Consider the following 22633-nt stretch of genomic DNA (forward strand, 5'->3'; position numbering starts at 1 on the left):
GCTTTCTCTGCGTTCTCAAAGTAATCAAATTAAGCTGGCAAGATTCAGAGACCAGACAGTAACATTCGGACAAGGAGACACTGGATGCAATGGTATCAGGGCAATTTATTAAGCTACAGAAGTTATACTTACAAACAAAGGCACTTGGTGTTCTAGATCAGGTAGTTCTTGCTTCCCACTGACTCCAGCGGCTACAGTCAGTTTGTTGTGATTTGTTCCTTCGCTCCCCCTGTTACCTTCAAAATCTGTGCCATGAGCTTTTCTGAGTGCTTTCCTTCTATCTATATAGGGGCTCTTTCTGTGTTGTCAAATTCTGATCATTTTTTCTGCCTGTCGAGACTTATTGTCACGACCACCGATCATAACCCCGAATTACTTATGGACATGTTGAACTTTTAAGTAAGAAGTGTTTTTTTAAAAAATGGACATACAAGCAAAAGCTGCCTAAGACTGTAAAGTAACCACTTGCTGGAAAACTCCTGTGTATTACACTTGACCAACTAGTCAAGAGAACGGAATGTCGCACCTAAAAAGGTATTGAGACCTACTTCAGACAGACATTTCAAAGGAAAGAGATGCAATGCAAAAACTGAACTGTAATCTCCTGTGGTTGTGGTGATAATGGAGGTGGATTACCATCTCATCAGAAACCATCTCCTGTTGAGTTATATCCCAGACTTTGGACATGAACTGAATTGGAAGAAGGCAGTGTCTGGACGAAAGATGTGTTTGTTTCTCCCTTCCAGGAATACACAAGAAAAGGGGTTAAAAGCCAGCTGCAACCCTGGTCTGTGTGCGCTAGTTTTGGTGTTCTGTTCTGCTAGTGTGCGCCGTGAAGGTCACAGCTGAAGTACATCAACTAGGCATCCCTGTGCTTGCAGGTTTAAAAAGTCTCCCTCCAATTGCTTGGGAAGCAAGTAACAAGTCAACAAAGCCACAGTTGAAAAGGAAACTGGACAATTCCTTTCAGCTAACCTGCGGAATCAAGAATCCTCAAACCAACTGCTTAACTGACAGCTCTACCGGAATCAACCAACTTAACTGCAACATTTCACCATCTACTCCTCACCAACAAGCCAGAGACTGATTCGTATATCTTTTTTAACTTTTGTTTCTGGACTTGCTTCTCATTTCTAATCTGTGTGCATCTGTATTGCATTTTTATTATTTTTTCTCGTGTTTTAGTAGCTAATAAACTCACTCTTTGACTCAAAGTCTGGTTAAATCAGCTCCTTTTAAAACATAAATACATTTGGACTCGTAAAATGTATCCATGAGGGAAGGGATCCTTTTTAAATAAACCTTATTGCGACCAGCTAAGGGGGTTGAATGAAAAGGGGAATGCAGTTCATCCTCGCCCCCCCCTCACCCAGGAGCATAACAATTTGGGGGAACCTCGCCTGGGACCTGGTCGTAACATTACATTAACTATTGATTGTGATCGTGACCCACAGTCACAAGGATTGAGCCATAGTCATGACCCAAACATAAACAATCCGTCCATGCATATGGTTCCAATTATCTCAAGCCGTGCAGGCCGTACTCTCACAACTACAATTAACCCTTCATCTACCCAGGAACTAATACAAGATGCACATTAAAAGGGAATTCCTAACCACAGTATTAAAAAAACTCAGTAGGAAAAGGTTTACTTTTAAATTTATATTTACGTTTCCTACATGAGGAAGAACTTTTTTAACCCAGAGAGTGGTGGGTATCTGGAATTCACTGCCTGGTTTGGTGCTGTAGAAACCCGCAACTCATTTAAAAGGTACCTGGATCTACGCCTGAAGTGCTGTAACCTGCAAGGCTATGGGCCAGCTGCTGGAAGGTGAGATTAGAATGGTCGGCTAACTTTAAATTTTTCGACCGGTGCAGGCATGATGGGCTAATGGCTTCTTTCTGTGCTGTTTCTATGGTTCTGTGACGTACAGCTAATATGAAATTATTCTTGTTGCTATGATGATCACTCCTATGCTGTGTGGTCTTTACAATGGGCCAGATTTTGCAGTAAGTGGCTTTGCATTTGCATACAGACTTTCTATGGGATAGAGCCAAAAAGTCATTAATGAACAGCACAGTCTGAACCAGGAAGTGCCAATCAGAGTATTGAACTCCATGTCAAATCATGTTCAGGAAGTGAAATAAAGAGGGCAAGAAATATTCGAATGAGAGATGCCACAAAGAAAAGGTTAAAAATCACCAACAATAATAATAGCTGACAATGAGGCTCCGCACTTGTAAAAGTTAGTTTTCAGTGCCGAGATTCAGTATTTGAGATCTGCAACATCATTAACAGAACTTGCACTAGAATGGACTAGCCCAACCTTTTATATGGCACGTTTAGTTTGTATCTGATGTTATGATGCAGCAGGTGGTATTTGCCGGGCTGACCAAATCCCCAAGGGAAACTATCACTATGGTTTTAAATTTGTATTCATTACGAGAAGGTATGTGTACTGAAGTCAGAATTAAAAATTCCACTACCATTTTTGGAGATTTTAAATGTTGAATTAAAACATTTCTTAACAAAAGAATAGAAAACTTAAACATACAAGATTACAGTTACACAGTTAAATTTAGCCTTATACCATTTCCTAAAAGATTTCTATTTAGCTAGACTCTCAAACACCCTTTTCCAGGCAACAGCCCCCATAGATTCTTAAGCTGTAAACCATCCTGTAATATCACTGCAAGGCACCCACTGTTGCTTCTCTCTCTTTCACAAGTTTCTCTCTCCCTCTTACTTGACAATGGAAATCCAAGGCTTGTATCAAAACCTTGCTTTCTGGAATGGCCAGACACTTCTCTGGGGTGGCTAGAAGTTGCTTCCTTTGCAGGATTACCCACACAGCACAGTCTTCAGGATCACATGGCCACACACACCTCATACAGCTTTCAGTTTTTCCGTAAATATGTTTTTCCCCCTTTCATCTTTTAAATCCATTGTTTTTAACTTTCTTTTGAAAGTTACCTTTCCCAGAATCTAAAAATCTTTCATGTTGTCTTTATGGCCACCACTTTCAGGAAAAATAAACTTAATAACTTTGCTTTATTTATTTATGATCTTTGCTGGTTGTAAAACTTCCTTTGTCCTGTTTGAAATTCAATAGCCAAAAATTCACTCCTTATTTATCTCCTAATGCAAATTCCTATTCCTGATGTATATACTGGTAGCTCACCCATCTCCACTTCAAAAATGCCTGCTTTACACCTAACCCTTTGATTTAAACCTTGCAGTCTGACTGTCTTCAGTCTAATTAAATTAGTCTCACAAACACACACACACATCCCCTACAAGCCTGCTTCACAGTACCCCACAGTAATATTGGAAAAAATGATATTCTCTTTACACTGAGGTAAATACAACTTCACATTATTTAATGTACTTCAGTGGTGCAACACTGTAAATACATGGCTTCTAGAGGATCAGTGCAACTTTGTAATAACTTCTTGATTTCTGTGTTTAAATGCACATGTGGTCGCTGGAAGTTACTGTCCAATTTCCATGTAAATGACAGAATACTGTTGGCCTCATCCTATTTCTGCTGTAAAATCTAGTCCATTGCATCAGTTAGCAATCCTATTTAATAGTCTTTTCATCTTTTTTAAGAGTTCTTTCTCTGCAGACATTCTGAATCCGATTTTAAGTACCAGGCTCTTTGTTTATCAGCTGCATTTTTAACTACACTATTCCAGTTAATAGGTGAGTATACCAACCTGTTTTTTTTTATTCGTTCATAGGAGGGGGGTGTCACTGGCTAGGCCAGCATTTATTGCCCATCCCCAATTGCCCTTGAGAACTGAGTGACTTGCTAGGCCATTTCAGAGGGCATTTAAGAGTCAACCACATTGCTGTGGATCTTGTGTATGTAGGTCAGACCAGGTAGGGATGACAGATTTCCTTCCCTAAAGGACATTAGTGAACCAGATGGGTTTTTACAACAATAGACGATAGTTTCATGATCATCATTAGGCTTATTCTGCATTTCCACTGTGCAAGTGAGATCCCTTGGCTTTCTCCCTTCAACGCCCCTGCACATTGTCACCTATCTGCTTATTGTGCCTTTTACATGGGAAAACATGGCATGGTATTCACTTCCTTAACTGCTTCCGGTACATATCTATTCATTCTTTTCATATGCCTTTTGGCTATCTTGCCTTATCTTTAGCACGTGTGGCACACCTCTTGTTTCTCCTAACAAACCGCTAGCGAGTAATGTCTTCTGTAAGAGACTTCTTAAAATCGCCCCCTCTGCAGAATTAGCTTGTATTTTATAGGAGGAAATGTTTATTGGGGTTATTAGATTGAATACCAATGTTTTGTCTGACCTACCTGTCCTTACATAGTATGTCTCCAGTTTTTTCTAGCTCCTACCTATCTCTGAAGTCAAACATATGGACTTGTAATTCCCCAGTTCACCAAATGGGTCTCCCACCGTTCCAGTGAGCTGTTATATGTAGAGAATGAGGCTCAAAGTACAGCTTCCATTTCTTTTAGCACCCTTGAGCGAATGCCAGCATAACCAGCAGTCTGATCTATATTGAGACTCTTTCTTCAACCTCTTATTGACTTAACAATTTGCCCACTTAATTTTTTGACGCTCAAAATTGTGAAAATAAAACTAATAACACGTGTGGTGAAGGAGTGAGTGGCATCGACAAGATTTCTAATATATTACTCGTGGGTCACCTCTAGTCTTGCTTAATGATTGGAGGTTGCGAGTGAGGGGGTACGTGTGTGACATGGGAGGTGATTGGATAGTTTCCATGTTAACCCCCTGAACACCACACTGCTTAATGTAAGTGATTGTGATTAATTTTATGTGCAGAATTTGTATCTAGCCATTCTTCACTCAATCCATTTTGACGGAGAAATCACCTTTTATCAGAAGTTGATGCAGTTTTGGTCGTGAGTTGTGTGTGCTGTAGTTTGTATACTTTGTAGACTGTTTTCGGTGTTGCTGTTTAAACAGACTTGTTAGCTGAGTGAATAGAATTTTCTGTAAAATGCACTGCTGAGTCCTGCCTGCAATTGTTTGGCTGACCTAGTGCAATTTATTGGCACAGCTCATTGGCAGACAGTGTTAATAGACACACTTTTCCCCCTCTTTCCTATTCCCCTCCCCCACACTCTTCACTGTTTTTGTTTCCTTTGGGTGAGATGTTAATGAAAGGTGGTGGGGGAGGGGTGGTGTTGGTGGTTGCTGAAGCTGAAGACCTCATTTTCTGGGTGTTAGACGTAAGTTGGATTGTTTGGTGGCTTCTATTGCATGTGTGCATTTTGAGCAGATGCCGGTTTATTTTGCATTTTGTTCAAAACTTAGGCAACAGAGTTGGCTCAATTTGTGGGGGAAATAGATGAATCTAGTGGTGTGACGGAGCTGTGAGGAGGTACGTCATAAAAATTCACATTGACCCCATCTATAGAAAAGACAAAGCAAGATGGTATGTAAATGCACCAGTCGAAGTTGCGTTTTTGTTATTGCTATTATTGGGTAGGGCGGGGAAGGGGCAGTTTACTACTCTGGGTTGCGATCCTGAGCTTTGCTAGCGCCGAAGGCTGGTCCCGGTAGAATAGAATGCAAGTTCGAGTTTGTTTGCTATGTTAAATGCCCACTGTGCCACAGCAGCGAAGCCTAGCAAGCTGATTTTTTGAGGATCCCGAATCAATGCTGTGCCACAGAGGTTTCTCACAGCCAGCCGTTAAATGACTCAAAGCAGTGGCATCATAGGTATCCTGAAACTGTTCCCTTCCTCAGTCAGGAAGTTAAAGGATGACCATTTCATTCGTGAAACCAGTCAGGCAGCTTCAGACATGGTTCATTAAGGCAGCTTGAAAGCTGCTTTATGGCCCTGACCTGTGGTTTAAGTGTCATGCATTTCAAAGAAATGTAAACCGAGGTAGGAAGTTATCTCATCAGAAAATATGTAAATTGACCATCCATAATTTTCAACATGTCTGTTAAATTTTGCACATTTTCAGGGGCCTAGTTGATGCTTTTTAAGAGGACGTTAATTTTGAATCCTGAAATGGATTTACAGGTAAAATTAAAGGCACAAGAACAGAAATCCCTTAGTCTTGGAAACAGAAAATGCTGGAAAGAAATTCAGGTTAAGCAGCATCTGTGTAGAGAGAGAAAAAGTTAACTTTTCAGGCCTGTGACCTTTCATCAGATCTGGGAAAAATTCAAGATGTAATAGATTTTGAGCAAGGGGTATGTGGGACCAGGATAAAAGGAAGGCCTGTGATAGGGTCGAAGACAGGAAAGATTGATTGACAGATAAGTTAATCCTCAGGGGCCAGCGGGAGTGGAGATGGGACAGGAAAAGAAACAAAGAAACAAAAGATGTGCCAAGAGCAGGTGTGCTGCTAACTGAAGAAAAAAATGAAACAAGCGAAGGAAACAAGATAGAGTTCATTGTTGAAATTGTTGAACTCAGTGTTGCGTCCAGAAGACTGTAAAGTGCCTGATTGAAAGATGAGTAGCTGTTTTGTTGTCTGGCGGACTGAATTTTACCAAGCAGAGGCTGAACACCAACTCTCCGACACTTCTTCTCCCTCCTCAGACCATGACACCACCACCGAGCATCAGACCATTGTTTCCAGAACAGTCACTGATCTCACCTCCTCTGGTGATCTTCCCTCACCTGCTTTCCACCTCATAGCTCCCCAACTCTGTACAGCTTTCTTCTACCTCCTTCCCAAGATTCATAAACAGGACTGCCCTGGTAGACCTATTGTTTCAGTCTGTTCCTGCCCCATTGAACTGATTTCTTCCTACCTGAATTCTATTTTTTCTCCCATTGTCCAGTCTTTCCCACCTACATTTGTGACTCTTCTAATGCCCTCTGTCACTTTAAAAGTTCACAATTTTCTGGCCCTAACCACCACCTCTTTACCATGGACGTCCAGTCTTCTTACACCTACATTCCCTCAATTCTTTTTCTAGTACATTGATGGCTATGTCGGTGCCATGTCCTACCCGTGTCCTGAATTGGAAAACTTCTTCAAATTTGCTTTCAATTTCCACCCTCTCCTTACACCTACATTCCCTCAATTCTTTTTCTAGTACATTGATGGCTATGTCGGTGCCATGTCCTACCCGTGTCCTGAATTGGAAAACTTCTTCAAATTTGCTTTCAATTTCCACCCTTCTCTCAGTTTCACATGGCCCATCTTTGACTCTTCCCTTCTTTGACTTCTCTGTCTTAATTTCTAGTGATAGGCTATCAACTGATAATTCATTATAAACCCACGGACTCCCACAGCTACCTCGACTACACTTTCTCACACCTTACACCCCATAAGGATTCCTTTCCATTCTCCCAGTTCCTCGGTCTCTTGTAGCTTCTGTTCTGATGGTACAGCCTTCCACCCAACCAAGTGTCCCACTGGACCACCGTGGTTCATAGGGCTTTTGGCCACGTCTGCTACGTTTACTGCACCTGCTCTCACCCAATCCCCTTCCTTCCAGAACCACGATAGGGTTTCCCTTGTACTCACCTTATACCCCACCAACCTCCATACTCAGTGGATCATTTTCAACCATTACTACCACCTTCAATGTGATGCCACCACCAAACCCATCTTCCCCCTCCCTTTTGTCATGTCAAAGGAATTGTATCTCCTGTGACACCCTAGTCCATTCACTGGTCACCCCCAACACTCCATCCCTTTCCCATGGAACCTTTCCATTCAAATGCAGGAGATGTAACACCTGTCCTTTCATCTCATCTCCCCTCACTGTCCAAGGCCCCAACCACCTCTTCCAGGTGAACCAGCGATTTACTTGTGCTTCTTTCAATCTAGTCTACTGTATTTGCTGCTTACAATGTGGCTCCTGCTACATTGGGGAAATCAATTTCAGATTGGGTAACCACTTTGCGGAACTGCTTCATTTTGTCTGCAAGCATGACCCTGAGCTTCCGGTGGCCTGTGATTTTAATTCTCTGCTTTGCTCTCACGCTGACGTCTCGTTCCTTGGCCTGCTGCATCATTCCAGTGAGGCTCAATGTAAGCTTCAGGAACAGTACCTGAATTTTCAGTTGGGCACTTTACAGCCTTCTGGACTCAACACTGAGTTCAACAATTTCGGACTGTGACCCCTATCCACAGTTTGCTTTTCTTTGTTTCGTTTTTTTCCCTTTTTCTTTTAAGCAGCACACCTGTTCTAGGCACATTGTTACTTTGTTTTTCTTGCCCCAACTCTGTTCCTTTTGTCCCCGAAAGGCTAAATTTTCTGCCATTCAATCTCTCCTTTCTTTCACCCTATCACGGATCTTCCTTTTTCCCTTTTATTTCACCCATCCCTTGCTCAAAACTCTGACATCTGACTTTTCCCAGAGCTGATGAAAGGTTACAGATGTGAAATGTCAACTGTCTTTCTCTCTCTGCCCAGATGCTGCCTAATCTGAGCTTTTTTCTAGCATTTTGTTTTTATTTTAGATTTCTAGCATCCACAGTGTTCCGCTTTTCAGTCCCTTAGTCTTAAGTAAGAAATTAAGCAAAGATTAGCCCGAACTTATGACTTATTCAGACCAAATTTTTGACATTTGGTGTACCCGTAGGATAGGTTGTACTATCTATTCATGCTATGTCTACACAGCATTGGTGTGGGATTGCAGAGGTTGGTGTTACCACCGGGTTGGGATCAGTGAGCTGTCTCCTCTCCCTGTCCTACTCCTGGGTTTGTTACAACAGTTTGAATTTTTAAAAGAGGCTGGTTTGATATGTCCTTCACTGTGTATAGCTCGGTGTAAGGATTAAGTCAGCCAGATTCGTTGAGTTAAAAAGTAAGGAATTAGTCTTATTACTAAAACTCGCTCAGGTAAAGATACAGAAAATATCAACAAAAGGTTAAAAATGTATGCATATGTCCATCTTCCCACTAATGCAAAAAACACGCATACGAGGACCATAAGAGCAGGAGTAGGCCATTCAGCCTGTCAACCCTGCTCTGCCATTCAAATAGATCATAACATTGAGGTAGATGGTCAGCCATTTTTCCCCACTATCCCCATATCTCTTGATGTCATTAGTATGCAGAAATCTTATCGATTTATGTTTTGAACGTGCTCAATGATTGATCTTCCACAGCCCTCTGGGGTAGAGAATTCCAAAGATTCACCACCTTCTGAGTGAAGAAATTCCTCCTCATCTCATCTTAAATGGCCTCCCCTTATTGTGCAACTGTGTCCCCTGGTTCTAGACTCACCAGCCATGGGAAGCATTTACCCTGTCTCACACTGTTTAAAAAAAAGTTATAAGTTTCAAAGAGATCACCTCTCATTCTTCAAAACTCCAGAAAATACAGGCCCAGTTTCCTCGATCTCTCCCCAAAAAACAATCCTGCCATCCTATGGATTAGTCTGGTGAACCTCTGTTGCACTCCCTCTATGACAAGTATGCCCTTCCTTATATAAAGAGACCAGAACTGTACATCATACTCCCCGGATATGGTCTCACTAAGGCTGTGTACAATTGCAGCAAGACATCTTTACTCCTGTACTCCAATATCTTCCATTTGCCTTCCTAAAAGCATGTAGGTGCAGCAAGCAAGCTTTAATAAATGACTCATGACCAAAGACACCCAGGTCCCTTTGGACATCAACACTTCACAACCTCTCACCATTTAAGAAATACTCTGCCTTTCTGTTTTTTCTACCAAAGTGGATAACTTAACACTTATTCACATTATATTCCATCTGCTACATTCTTGGCCATTCACCTAGCCTGTCCAAATCCCCTTGAAACCTCTTTGCATCCTCCTCACAACTTGCATTTCTACCTAGTTTTGTATCATCAGCAAATTTGGAAATATTACATTTGATCCCCACATCCAAATCACTTACGTAGAATGTGAACGGCTGTGACCCAAGCACTGATCCTTGCGATAGCCTAAACATAACAGCATACCATCCCGAGAATGACCCATTTATTCCTACTGTTTTGTCTGTTAACCAATTCTCAGCCCATACCTAGTATATTACCCCCAGCCCCATATGCTGTCATTTTGTTTTCTAACCTCCTGTGTGGGACCTTAACAAAAGCCTTCTGAAAATCCAAATACAGCACATCCACTGGTTCTCCTGTATATCTGCTACAAGTAACACCTCAAAAAACTCCTAACAGGTTTGTCAAACATGATTTCCCTTTCATTGACTCTGCCAATCATATTTTTTTCAAGTGTCCAGTTATCACAGCCTCTATAATAGATTCTAACATTTTTTCTGCTGCTGATGTCAAACTAACAGCTCTGTTGTTCTGTTTTCTCTCTTCCTCCCTTCTCAAATAGTGGGGTCACCTTTGCTACTTTCCAGTCTGCAGGAAACTTTCCAGAATCTGAAATTTTGAAAGATAAGCACCAAGCATCCACTATCTCTATAACCACCTCCTTCAGCACTCTAGGATGTAGCTCGTCTGATCCAGGCGATTTATCAGCCTACAATCACATTAATTTTTCAGGCACTACCTCCTATTAATTTCTTTCAGTTCCTCATTTTCACAGGTCTTTTGATTCCGTAGTAATTCTGGGAGATTTTCTGTATCTTCCTCTGAAGACACACACAAAGCAATTGTTTCATTTCTGCACCATTTCCCTATTCTCCATTTATAAATCCTCTTGTCTCCACTGCAGTGAATTCACATTCGTCCTAGATAACCTTTTCACATGCTTGAAGCTTTTACAAGTCCGCCTTTGTTTCTTGCTAGCCTGCATTCATATCCTCTTTTCCCTTTCATTATCAGTTTCTGGGTCCTCTTTTGCTGGCTTCTAAGTTGCTCCCAAGCTTCAAATTAACCACATTTCCTGGTAACCTTCGAGCACGTCCTTCGATTTAATTGAATCTTTAACTTCTTTTGTTAGCCACAGTTGATTCACCTTTCCTGTTGGATTTTTGTCCTAGAGGAATGTATATTTGTAGACCATGTTATACGACTTTAAATAGTAGACATTGCTTGTTTACTGTCAAATCTTTTAATGTATTTTCCCAATCCACCATAGCCATTTTGCCCCTCATACCTTCGTAGTTTCCTTTGTTCAGATTTTAAGACCCTAGCTTCAGAATGAACTATATCGCATTCAAACTTGATGTAAAATTCTATCATATTATTGTCACTATTTCCTAAAGGCTCCTTTACAGCAAGGCTATTAATTTGCCCTTTCTCATTATACAATATTAAATCTAAAATAGCCCGATCCCCAGTTGGCTCTTCAATGTACTGCTCCAGAAACCCATCTTGTGTACACTCCAGGAGTTCACCTTCCACAGCTTGGTGCGAATTAGGTTTACCCAGTCTATATGTAAATTGAAGTCATTCATTATTACTGTATTTCCTATTTTACACGCAGCTCTAATTTTCTAATTTATACCATGTCCAACATTACTACTACAGTTTGGTGGCCTACAAACAGCACCTAAAGATGTTTGCTGCCCCTCGCTCTTTCTTAGCTCCACCCAAACTGATTCTACATCTTGACCCTTCGAACTAAGGTCCTCTCTCACTAATGCACTAATCTCGTTCTTTATTAACAGCACCACCCCACCCCTTCCTTTTTGCCCACCCTTCCTAAATGATTAATATCCTTGATATTCAGTTCCCAGTCTCGGTCACCCTTAATTACATTTCTGTAATGACAAACAAATCATACCCATTTATCTCTGTGCCATCAAATCATCTACCTTGTTGTGAATGCTGTATGCATTCAGAGTGCCCTTAACTTTATTGTTTGAACATTATTCTGCATTCTGATCCTATCTGATGCTTGCCTTTGCTTTATCTGCCTTCTAATGTCACTTACTATTCTTCTACTTCCTGTTACCAGTTTTGCTTCCCTCCAATCTGAGCTTCCTCTCGAGTTGCCTCTGCCAGTCAAGTTTAAACCCTCCCCAACAGTACTAGCAAATCTGCCTGTGAGGATGTTCATCTCGGTCCTGCTAAGGTGCAACACATCCATCTTGTACAGCTCCTGCCTGCCCCAGATCTGGTCCCAATGCCTCAGAAATCTGATGCTCTCCCTCCTACATCAGTTCTCCATTCACGTGTTCAATCACTCAATCCTCTTATTCCTATGTTCACTAGCACATGGCACTGAGAGTAATCTGAGATTACACTCGGCATGCACAAAAAGAAATAAAACTTTACAGATGTCAAAGCTTGGCCAAGTTTTTAAACAAAAGGTGAACTCAGAAAAATGATTTACGGATTGTCCAAATGCTTGTTTGCAGCTAGACAGTCACTTTCCACGGCAGCTGCTTGTACTTTTGGTTTCTCACAGAAAGCACTTACTGAGACTTGCACCCCTGTGTCTGCGCCATTGGCTGAACTGTCCCAATCATCTGGTTGAGGGTATGCAAGGCATTCTCAACAGGCTTAGTACTGGTTTTCTGCTGAGAGTGTGGAGATGTTGGATGTACAAATGTTCTGTTTGCAGCACATGCAGCATTAAGAATCGGCTTAGATATTGGATACGGTGGCGGCAGTCCCTTCTTACAGTCGTAAATTTTCATTATTGCAGTTCTGGGCAAGAGGATTCATCACTTCTCACAACCCATCTTCGTGACATTGACAGCATGGGAGTGGGGAGATTGCTTTGATTTGGCATTGCTGCAGAGGATGAACATTGGATTTGCTAGAACTACACTTAGGAGGGTCTTGATGACTGGGAGAAATAGGAGAGGAGAAGTTGCAGGCTGAGAAATATTGGATATGATTCACTGGTAAATTCCTGGTATTTCATTGAGTGGAGGGACAGGCATGGAGCGGGATGACTGAACCAGCTTGAAACTTTCTAAGAGATAGTTACAAATGCTAAATTTGATATTTGGTTTCCGGAAAGGTATCTGTTTAACTTCTTCAGTCTGTCTCTCTTTGTCTCCCTCATCCTCACAGTCTCAGCTTAATATACTTTACAAAACAATCAGAGAGATTTTTGGAGTGAAGCGACCATGCTATTGTTTGACTAGCGAAGCAGCAGTAGATTCATCCTGGGGAGAATGTTTACATGATTGGACTGCAAAATCATCCTTCAGCAAAGAGTAATAGTTTGGCTATGAGCGAGGCAAGTACCTTGAAGTGAAAACTGCAGTAAGGAAGACATTAAAAGATGCAGCAATTTTGTGAATAAATTTAATCATTGAGGAGTACTACAATATTAAAAATATATTATCTTACTTTGAAAATTATAATGAATTGGATTTGGTAGAACTACACTTATTTATCACTGAAAAAATAAACAGACACCTTTTTGTCAACGCGTTTTGAGCATTGTAATTGGTTTATCGGGGGAGATGGAGGCATAGTGATAATATCACTAGACTAGTAATCTAGAGGCCTCGGCTAATGTTCTGGGATCAAGAGTTCAAATCCCATCACTTCAGCTGGTGGAACTTAATTTCAATTAATAAATCTGGAATATAAACTAGTCTCAGTAATGGTGACCATGAAGCTATCATTGATGTAAAAAAAAAACCCATCCGATTCATTAATTCACCTTGGGGAAGGAAATCGCCCATCCTTACTTGGCCTGGCCTACATGTGACTCCAGACCCACAGCAAAGTGGTTGACTCAGAAATGGCCAAGCAAACCACTCAGTTCAAGAGCAGTTAGAAATGGGCAACAAATGCTGGCCTCGCCAGCAATGCCCCAATCCCATGAAATAATAAAATAATCAAGAAACCATGACAGTGATGATTTACAAGAAAAATGAAGGCAAGTAGTCAGTAAGCTATCCAGATAAAAAATTTGTGTAAGATATGTGCACTGGCTGGCGCTCCCTGGTATGGCACACTTATTTTGTGTTGAGTCTCGGACTCTCTTTTTATATATAATGGTCGTGCTTCATCATATAACACGTAATATCAGGGACACTGGTTTCATAAGTGAAATTGACTTTTTGGTTACATGGCATTGTGTTTTCGAGAATTGGTTTCCAAAGTGGATCCATTTTGTTGTGAAGACCTCAAATAATCTAGGCCAATGGGTTTAATTGTTGTTTATGTATTTTTATCATTTTCCTTTTTTTGAAATCAAATATAAAATATTATGGTACGCAAGATGCAAGAACTTTATGGCTGGGCAAAGCTGTGCAGAAACTGGTTAGTGGGCTCAGGCTGGAAGGGAATTGGAATACATTAATACAGAGAAACTGGTACAAACGGGTATACCAAAAAATCTGTCCCAAATAACTTGCATTATAATAGAGAGCAGACACTTACCGATTATGAACTAAGGACAGCTTTTGTTTCACCAAGTATTTATAATTGAAAACATCAGGCGTTGCAAGCATGAGATGACAGCTTTTGTGAAATGGAGATCCATCACCCAGCATGCATAGCCGTAGAGAAATTGACACCCCCGTCCACCCCCTATATGTGAACGTTTGCTTGCAAAGTGTTGTCACCAGGATGGGGGAAGTTTTTCTGCTGCTATGAATGCTAGGTAAAAAGGTTGCCATTACACAAAGGCTGGGAACTGCCAAACACTGGGTTGGAGCAGAGTCTGAAATGGCAGTTGAGGGGGTGAGGTGCGGGAAGGAGAAGGAAGGAGATGCTGAAATCATGAGTTGGGTGAGCAGAAGGTGGGGGAAAAAGAGAGCATGTTAAAGTTCACTTCCTTCAAATAAAAGGTGTTACTATGGCTACCCTCATGGGTCCCAGTTATACCTGCCTTTTTATGAGATATATGGAACATTCATTATTCCAATCCTTCTCAGGTCCCTCCCTCATCTCTTTCTGGTACATTGATGACTGTATCATGCTGCCTCCCATTTTTTGCATGAACTGGAAAACTTCATTGACTTTATTTCCAATTTCTACCCTTCCCTCACCTTCAGCCTGGACCATCGTTGATTCTCCCTTTCCTCAACTTTTGTCTCCATTTCAGAAGATAGGCAATGATTAACAAATGGCTTCTGAAACCTACTGGTAAATTAGCAGTAATTTATTGTCTGGCTTCCAATGGAAAGGAACGCTGTCTGGGATGACATATCGGAAACCTGGGGGATTGCACTGTGAACAGTTTTACAGGCATTAATTTAGTTACTCTTGTGTAAAACATTTTGGCCTTTAGGTTAAATTGTGTTTGTCCATCATCTTTATTTAAAAATATTTTGAGAGCAGTGTCTGGATCATGTGGATATAGTTTCAAACTCCTAATAATTTCCTTTTTTCTGTTGCAGTTCCTGTGCTCCTGTGGTGTAGGATCTGCATAGGTTAAAGATTTTGTGCCAAGGACCTTAAACATCTGGCTGATTATGACTCAACTTTGAGAGAAGTGATGAATCCTCTTGCCCAGAACTGCAATAATGAAAATTTACGACTGTAAGAAGGGACTTCCGCCACCGTATCCAATATCTAAGCCGATTCTTAATGTCGCATGTGCTGCAAACAGAACATTTGTACATCCAACACCCCCACACACTCATCAGAACACCAGTACAAAACCTGTTGAGAATGCCTTGCATACCCTCAACCAGATGATTGGGACAGTTCAGCCAATGGCGCAGACACAGGGGTACAAATCTCAGCAAGTGCTTTCTGTTGTTAAAGCTAACTCACAAGCACAAAACACTTTAATCCATGAAGTTGTTTCACAGTCAACGTCTCAAACTATTGCTGCTCCAGGGAAGAGGCAAGCCACAATACTTGCCAAAGACAATTCTTTAACCAGTAAAAGAGTCCAACAGCTTGCTCTAAATGGACTTGTATGGATGACCACCGCTACTACTGGACAAACTGTTCAGACTGATGTCCACAATATCCATTCTGCTAGGGTAATGCAAACCTTTAATCCAGTGGTAGCTTATCAAAGTCAAAATGTTGGCCATTCATCTAAAATGCTAATTTCAGTGACATCTGAAAATGGAAGTGTACCTCAAATCTTAAAGGACCAAGAACATATAAATGTTTCTGAATCCCAAGGAAGTTGTAGCTCATCTCTTGGTGCAATGGCAAATAGTTTTGTGAAATGTAATGATCAGATACAAATTCAAGCAGCTTATGGGAAGGTTGGTGCAGATCAAGATCAGTGCAGAGCACCTTCAGCTGTAGCCAATGGCACATCTGTTCAGCTTTGCCAGGGAAACTGGCCGACCCTTACAAATTGTGTTTCTCGACCTATCATCACCAATGGAACACAAGAAAGAGCTAGCTCTTCCCGTGGTAGTTTGCAGGTTTCTGAACGGACAGGGCCATCAGTTTGTTTGAGTTCGCAGCCCAATGTACAGCACACTACTACTAATTCTTGGTTTTCACCAGCAAATTCAAATGGGCAAAAGAGAATGGTGCTTGCACGGGTTACTCCAATGTCTCATGACTGGAAAAACTTGCAGCAAAATCCACATACTTTTCAATGTACTGACACTTATAACGTGAAGAACTTGCATGTTGAAGACACTCAGTTACATAAATTAAGTGATCAGAATAGAGCATTAGAAGATGCCAATTCAACTTCGGAAAAGCCAGTTGAAAAGAAAAACCAAGCTACTCAGTCATCCACTACAGAGATAAATGCACAGAGAAACACTCCCCTTGCACAAGCTATACCTCCTCTCACTTTTAAGCCAAGTTTATACAGGCAACAAAATGTACACAATATTCACTTCCTTTACACGCCTTCAACTATGAATGAACAGAGCATTATAACTTCTCCGATATCTTCGGATGTAAATGCCCAACACAAAGTAATATCCTCAGGAAATCACATTTCAACTGCTAATGTAAGTTCACAGAATACAATTTCTGCGGCTTCACAGTTATCCCCTTTGTCTGTTGGACATTGTAACTTTGGAGTTTCATCAATAGACGGTTCAAATTCAATCATCCAACAGACTGTAACTGCATCTGCAGTTGAAATGGGGGCTTTGTATAACAGCAGTGATCATCAGAGTAGCCTGTTACCTTCAAATCCTCCTCATTCTATGAATGTGCTATACTCGGCAATCAAATTAGCATCTAAAGATGTAGGTAAACAAACAATTCAACTTGTTTCTTCAGGTTCTAATTCTCCTGCAGCATTCAGCAATGACAACTCTGTACTCTCCCCTGTTCAACTTGTATCTAGAGGAGACTATGGGAAGCAGAATACTCCAGGCCTTGTACTTGTGATTCCACCTTCGGTGGTTATGCAGAATTGCCAGAATATGGAGGCTACTTCTGTTTGTAGCCCCTCTACAACATTGACTCAAGAAAAGCATATGCCGGTAAGGCTTACTGAATACCAAGGTGAAACTTCTAATTCAGTTGTGGAAGTGCTTTCTTCAGTGTCGGAGAAATCTAAAGCAGCATTGTCATCAGCTGCTAGTCCGTCGAGCTGCACTGGGCAACGATGTGAAAAAATGTTGGGTATCAGCTCATCGACTGTAGGAGGATTTATTGAGCAGCAGACAAATTGTGTGAATGCACTGCTGGAACCCAATCAGAAGACTTCAACTGGAGTGTTGTTGTCTTCCACTGAGTTAAATGGGAAAAAAAGGAACCTAATTTTGGATGCAGGAATATTGTCTAAAGACTCCAATATCCAACATGATCTGACACCTTGTGATAGTCAGAAAAATGTGACTGATAGTCCGCCTCAAAAAAGGTTTATAACTTCTGTGGAAGATGCTTTAAAGGATGTAAGTGGTTGTAAAAGTGCACTTTTACCTGTTAATAAGAAAACGGCAAACTCTTCAGAACTGATAACATGCGGAGAAAGCTCTGCTAAAAACGAGGCTACAATTGCTGATCAAACTGTTAGAGATGATACAGTTCAACCTGGTATTTGTATCACTGGTGTGTTTTCACTTGGAGACAATACTGGATTGTGGAGGTCTGTTCAACGGAACTCGCCTTGCCCTTTGGTTGATCTAACTAGCTCCTCAACAGAGGAAGCGAGTGATTCATCTTCAATAAAAGAATCAACAACTGGAAAATCTAGTTTGAAAGACAAAGAAAGTCACAAAAATTGTGACACGCTTGTTGTGAAGGAAAATCCGCAATTGATATCTATGCTTCCACCTAATTTAGAAAGCAGACAATGCTCTTCCGTAAAAGAATCCGCTAAAATGGAAAATGCGCAATCCATATTGGGAAGTTCACTGGAAAAAAACAATAGTCAATTGACCTCTGAATCTAATGAAGTTGGAACTAACATTTTAATAGATCTAACTGGAGACAAAGGCAATTTTACTGAACCTCAGCTGACTGATTCAGTGTTACCATTTGATTTGAAAGAGCAGGATGCAAAATTGGTTTCTGACCAGAATATCTTGACTGTTGAAATTAATAACCCATCTCCTTTAAAGTTTTTAGATCAGGAAACTCAGGATCTTGATGATTTGTTGCATTCAATTGACACAGAAATTGAAACTTTACTAAATTTCTGGAATCCTTATCCTCCCAAACTTGCATGTGGCAACACTCAGAAGTTGACTTGCAAACACTATAGTCTACAAGGAGAAACTTGTGATTGTAAATTACCAAACATTGAAGAAGCACAAATGCCAGATGAAGGTGATAAAGCTGGCCTGCATGAGGATTCAGATTGTAACGAGTCTTACAACATAAAGGTACTTGGACACACTGAAATTCTGAATCTGCTTGCTGAAATATCAAAACCAAAACCAAATGAGAGGCTGCCTGCAGAAAGTGCATGGTCTGAAACATTCAATCGCACAGATGCGAGATTGAATGAGGAAACTCAAACTAAAACTTCACAGAATGCCAGCAGTGATGGGTGGAAGGCTAGCAGTTCCAAGGCAATGGGGATGAAGCTATCAGGTAGACAGTGGGGAGATCAAAATCATGCATTACTACAGTCTCTCAGCAATAAGAACAATTCTGCAAAGAAGGGAAAACAACGGGAAAAAAAAGAATATTGTTGTATTAATGCCTGGCTAGCTGCATCTGGCGTGCTTGGCATTTACTGCCATTGTAAATTATCACAGGGAAATAAAGCTGAAAACCAGGTAGATTTGCCAAATGCAGTACACGAGACCCACAATAGCAATGAGACTAGTAATCCAAATTGTATTGTAAAACAGATGGAAATAGAGACCACTTCACACACTGTGCCAATTGCCACTAATGGGAAGCAAGTCTTAGAAGTATCTGAAAACTGGAATTCTGTGCCCAGAAGCTGCACTAGCATTGTCCCTGACTATCAGGATAAAGCTATGAGAGAAGTGCAGCAAGAAGTATGCGTTGTTGAAGCAATACAGCAGCAGTCTGGTGAAAACAATACTAGAGTAGCAAAAAATGAATTAGACTTGTGCAAGCTAGGCAATGCAAACCCAAGTTCCCTTAATAATGTCTCTGAAGAATCAGATAAATTACCATGCAAAATTACACCTGAAAGGAAACTCCATCTGAAGGAAGCCAAGAAAAGCAAAGTCACTTCTCAGGATGTGGTTGAAATTGAACCAGATAAAGACACTTGGATTGTTCTGGAAGAGGAACTTAATGAAGATAAAATAAAAAATGTGAACGAAGATCCTTTTCAGAATGTATTGAATGAGGAAGCCAGTGACCAAACTGATAAGAAGGTTAAACGGCATCTTGGAGTTAAACTTGGATTTAAGGGTATGAGAAACTGACTGCTCTTTAGCTCAATGCAATAATAACTTGGGATTATTGCTTGATAAAGATGTATTGATGTTCTCACTATTCTTTGAATACCAACTTCATGAAACATTCTTAGCAGCCTATGTTATGAAAAACAGGTGCTGACAAACTTTTCCCCTTTTCTGACAATTTCTCTGCCTCCCCCACACCCCACCTAAAAGCTTGACTGAACCATTCAAGGATACAGCATGTTTTATTTTATTGAGACAATTATGTGGGAGTAATTACAAATCTGTAATCTAATTGTATAGTTTATTTTGAGGAAGGAGGTGGCAAGTTGGAAATGGCTGAGGTGGCAAGTTCTGAAGGGTGAGCACAATAGCTGTAGGAGCTATTGTAATAGACTGGACATGGGAGCAAGGAACAATAAGTAGGCAGGAGGGTGTAGACAAGGATGTATCTCAAGCTAGAAGCAATTATGGAGAGAGGGCCAGGCTGTAGATAGAGTTGAAGATTGAAAGTTTGATTTTTGAGATTGTGATGGGGATCCTGGCCTTGGTGTTAATGAAGCCATTGAACTGTCATGCTGAAAGATTCTAAGTTTTTGAATGGAAGAAATGGGAACAAAGATAGAAATTTTTGGAAAATTCCAGCAACGAGGCGATTTTTTTTTTAAAGTGAAAGAGGGGTTAGGGGCACAGACGGACAGTTTTGTGAAGTTAGAAGGCTTAGGGACTGGTTAGATGTGGGAGAGGAGGAAGGTAAATCGTCCATTTTAATTGTATGGCTTTTTATTTGGTCTTTTGTATCATGGTATAAGATGAAGAGTTGACTAATTCAGCTGCAATGCCAAACAACTTTACAGAGTACACGAAAACCAGCTACAGTTGTTGAAAGAATGTTTCAACATGAAATATGTACATACAAAATTGATGGGTAGAAAAAGACCAGCTGATCATCAAGCTTGCCGCACATCATGATGGCCGCACCATCACGTTAAACCCTTCTAGCCTGTCCACCACTTGCAGCCATTTATTCTCCCGGGAGGGGAAGAAAGCGTTTCTATGTGAAATACTTCTATATGAAGTTAAAAATAGATAAGAAAAGTTTCTAATATTTCAAACCTGATTGATTTTGTTTTTAGTAATGAAAAGGAAACCTGATGCTTCTAATTGTTGGAGTCCACAGAAACAAAGGAAAAGTGATACTCAGGGTGAGGATCTTGTAGTCTCTCTTTTCCTATTTTTAAACTTAAATTTATAAAGAATTAAAAATTGTTTGCTATATGTAGTGAAGTAGAAAGGATATTATAGTGGAAAGTCCGACCATTCTTAAGTTCAATCAAGCCCAAAGCTGGTGTTTTTCGCTGCTGATTTGACTACCTGGCTTTTAAGTTTCAGTTGCTTTTGTTTTTCTTACTATTGAAGTTGACACATACTGTTGGTACTTAAAAAGGCTATCTAAGATATAAATTTCAGGGTTGATTCCACTTTTGGGGTTGATTCCACTTCAGGTTTGATTCTAAGAGCATCATGCTTGAACTGCATGATTTTGAGAACAATGACTTATCTTAATCTAAGGCTTCTTGCCGCCATTTGCCCAGTCTCAAATCTCATGAGTTGTGGGAGGAATTTGGGATTGGATGACTTGACAGTATTAAAATAACATCAAAATTTATATGTGGATATCCTTGTCAGTACGTACTTTTGAGATGCCTTGTGAAGGCCCATAAATTTCTAGAGTTCCAGACCAGAGCTCCACAATGATTTGACCCACTTCTTCACATTCAGCTGTGGCAGTCAACCAGTATTTTCTCTAACTTCTGGCCCTCCTGTGATGACCTAGTATGGGATGCCACGATCAGGAGCTCAACGTGGAATTGAGCTGCATCTGTCTGCTCTGGGGCCAGTTGCTCAGACCATCACTTGTTCTGTTAAATCTATCTGGAAATTGGTTGGAGTGTTTATGGTAAACTCACGGGGGATTGGCCAAGAGAGGAGGGGAAAGAGTCTTCAGTGGCATGGCCTGGCCCAAGACCAGCTGTCCACAGATTTCCTAAATGTGAAGCAGGTTTTCAATTGAAATCCTTTCTTTCCTTCCCCATACCGCCTCTCTTCCCCAACCCCCCACTCGCCTCACTGATCAGCCATTCGACTGTCTGTTGTCAATCATCACTAAAGTCAACTCTGCTGGAATGTTTTGAATGTACACCGCTCTGTCTATGCATTGGCCATTGCAAGACCTCTTATACAATTTGTTTAAATTGACTAGATCATGGCTCCCAGTTATTTCCTTCTGCATTGCAGGAGCTGCTATGATTTGCATTTTATTTCACACATGCTGGGATGCCAATGGTTGCATTATGAAATGATGTGTAGTTGAAGTCAATTGAATAAACCCATTTGTTTTTGGATAATTGTATAGTGTTTTTGTGTGTGTGAAATGTAAATTCTATTATACGCTTTCATAAAAGCCTCTTTCACTTATGGTATTTGTATATGGAATTTAGGTGGGTAGTGGAATCGAAGAGGCAGCTTCAAAGTTAGAGGCAGTTGGACAGAAGCTGCATGAGCGTAAAACAGCCACAGGGGAAACTTAATGCAGACAAGTTCAAGTGCTGCATGGGTGATGAGCATACAAAATGTGTGCTGCTGAAATAGACAATAAAACTGAAAGCAAATTGCCAATTTGATAACTGACCTGTTCAACCAATTCAGAACAGCAATCAAAAAAACAAATAGAATGTCTTATCTTGAATAATATAGTCAGAGGATGTTAAAAGTGTGTAGTGAATGGACCAGAATAGGTCCGGACATGAAGAAACAAGGCTATGTTGAGATGCTGCAGGCACTGCACGGAGCAGCGTCATGGGTTTGTTGCCTTATGTCAGGATGGTGAATTATAAGGAAAGATTGAACAAACTTGGACTTTTCAGTTGGAAAGATATCTTGAGAGTTGATCTATAAGGTCAAGGATGGGAAGGATAAATAGTACTCTAAATTGCAAGAGAACGCCAGCCAGACTTATAAAATGCAACATTGATTCTGGGAAGGTCTCTTTCACACACACTGATCTATGGAATAGACT

The 22633-nt window shown here is 40.7% G+C and overlaps 1 protein-coding gene across 5 annotated transcripts in view; it reads left to right on the forward strand.

Moving 5' to 3' along the window:
* LOC144696719 (uncharacterized) overlaps positions 1-22633 on the forward strand; it is a 132954-nt gene that overhangs the window by 47681 nt on the left and 62640 nt on the right. For all 5 annotated transcript variants that reach the window (XM_078568361.1, XM_078568363.1, XM_078568362.1 and 2 more), the window contains exons 3-4: positions 15184-19564; positions 20691-20759. In XM_078568361.1, the coding sequence (XP_078424487.1) occupies positions 15310-19564; positions 20691-20759 (4324 nt within the window). In that variant the 5' untranslated portion in view covers positions 15184-15309. The remainder of the gene's footprint in view (positions 1-15183; positions 19565-20690; positions 20760-22633) is intronic.

This window comes from Cetorhinus maximus, chromosome 22 (assembly GCF_964194155.1).
Source record: "Cetorhinus maximus chromosome 22, sCetMax3.hap1.1, whole genome shotgun sequence".
Taxonomy (NCBI): domain Eukaryota; kingdom Metazoa; phylum Chordata; class Chondrichthyes; order Lamniformes; family Cetorhinidae; genus Cetorhinus; species Cetorhinus maximus.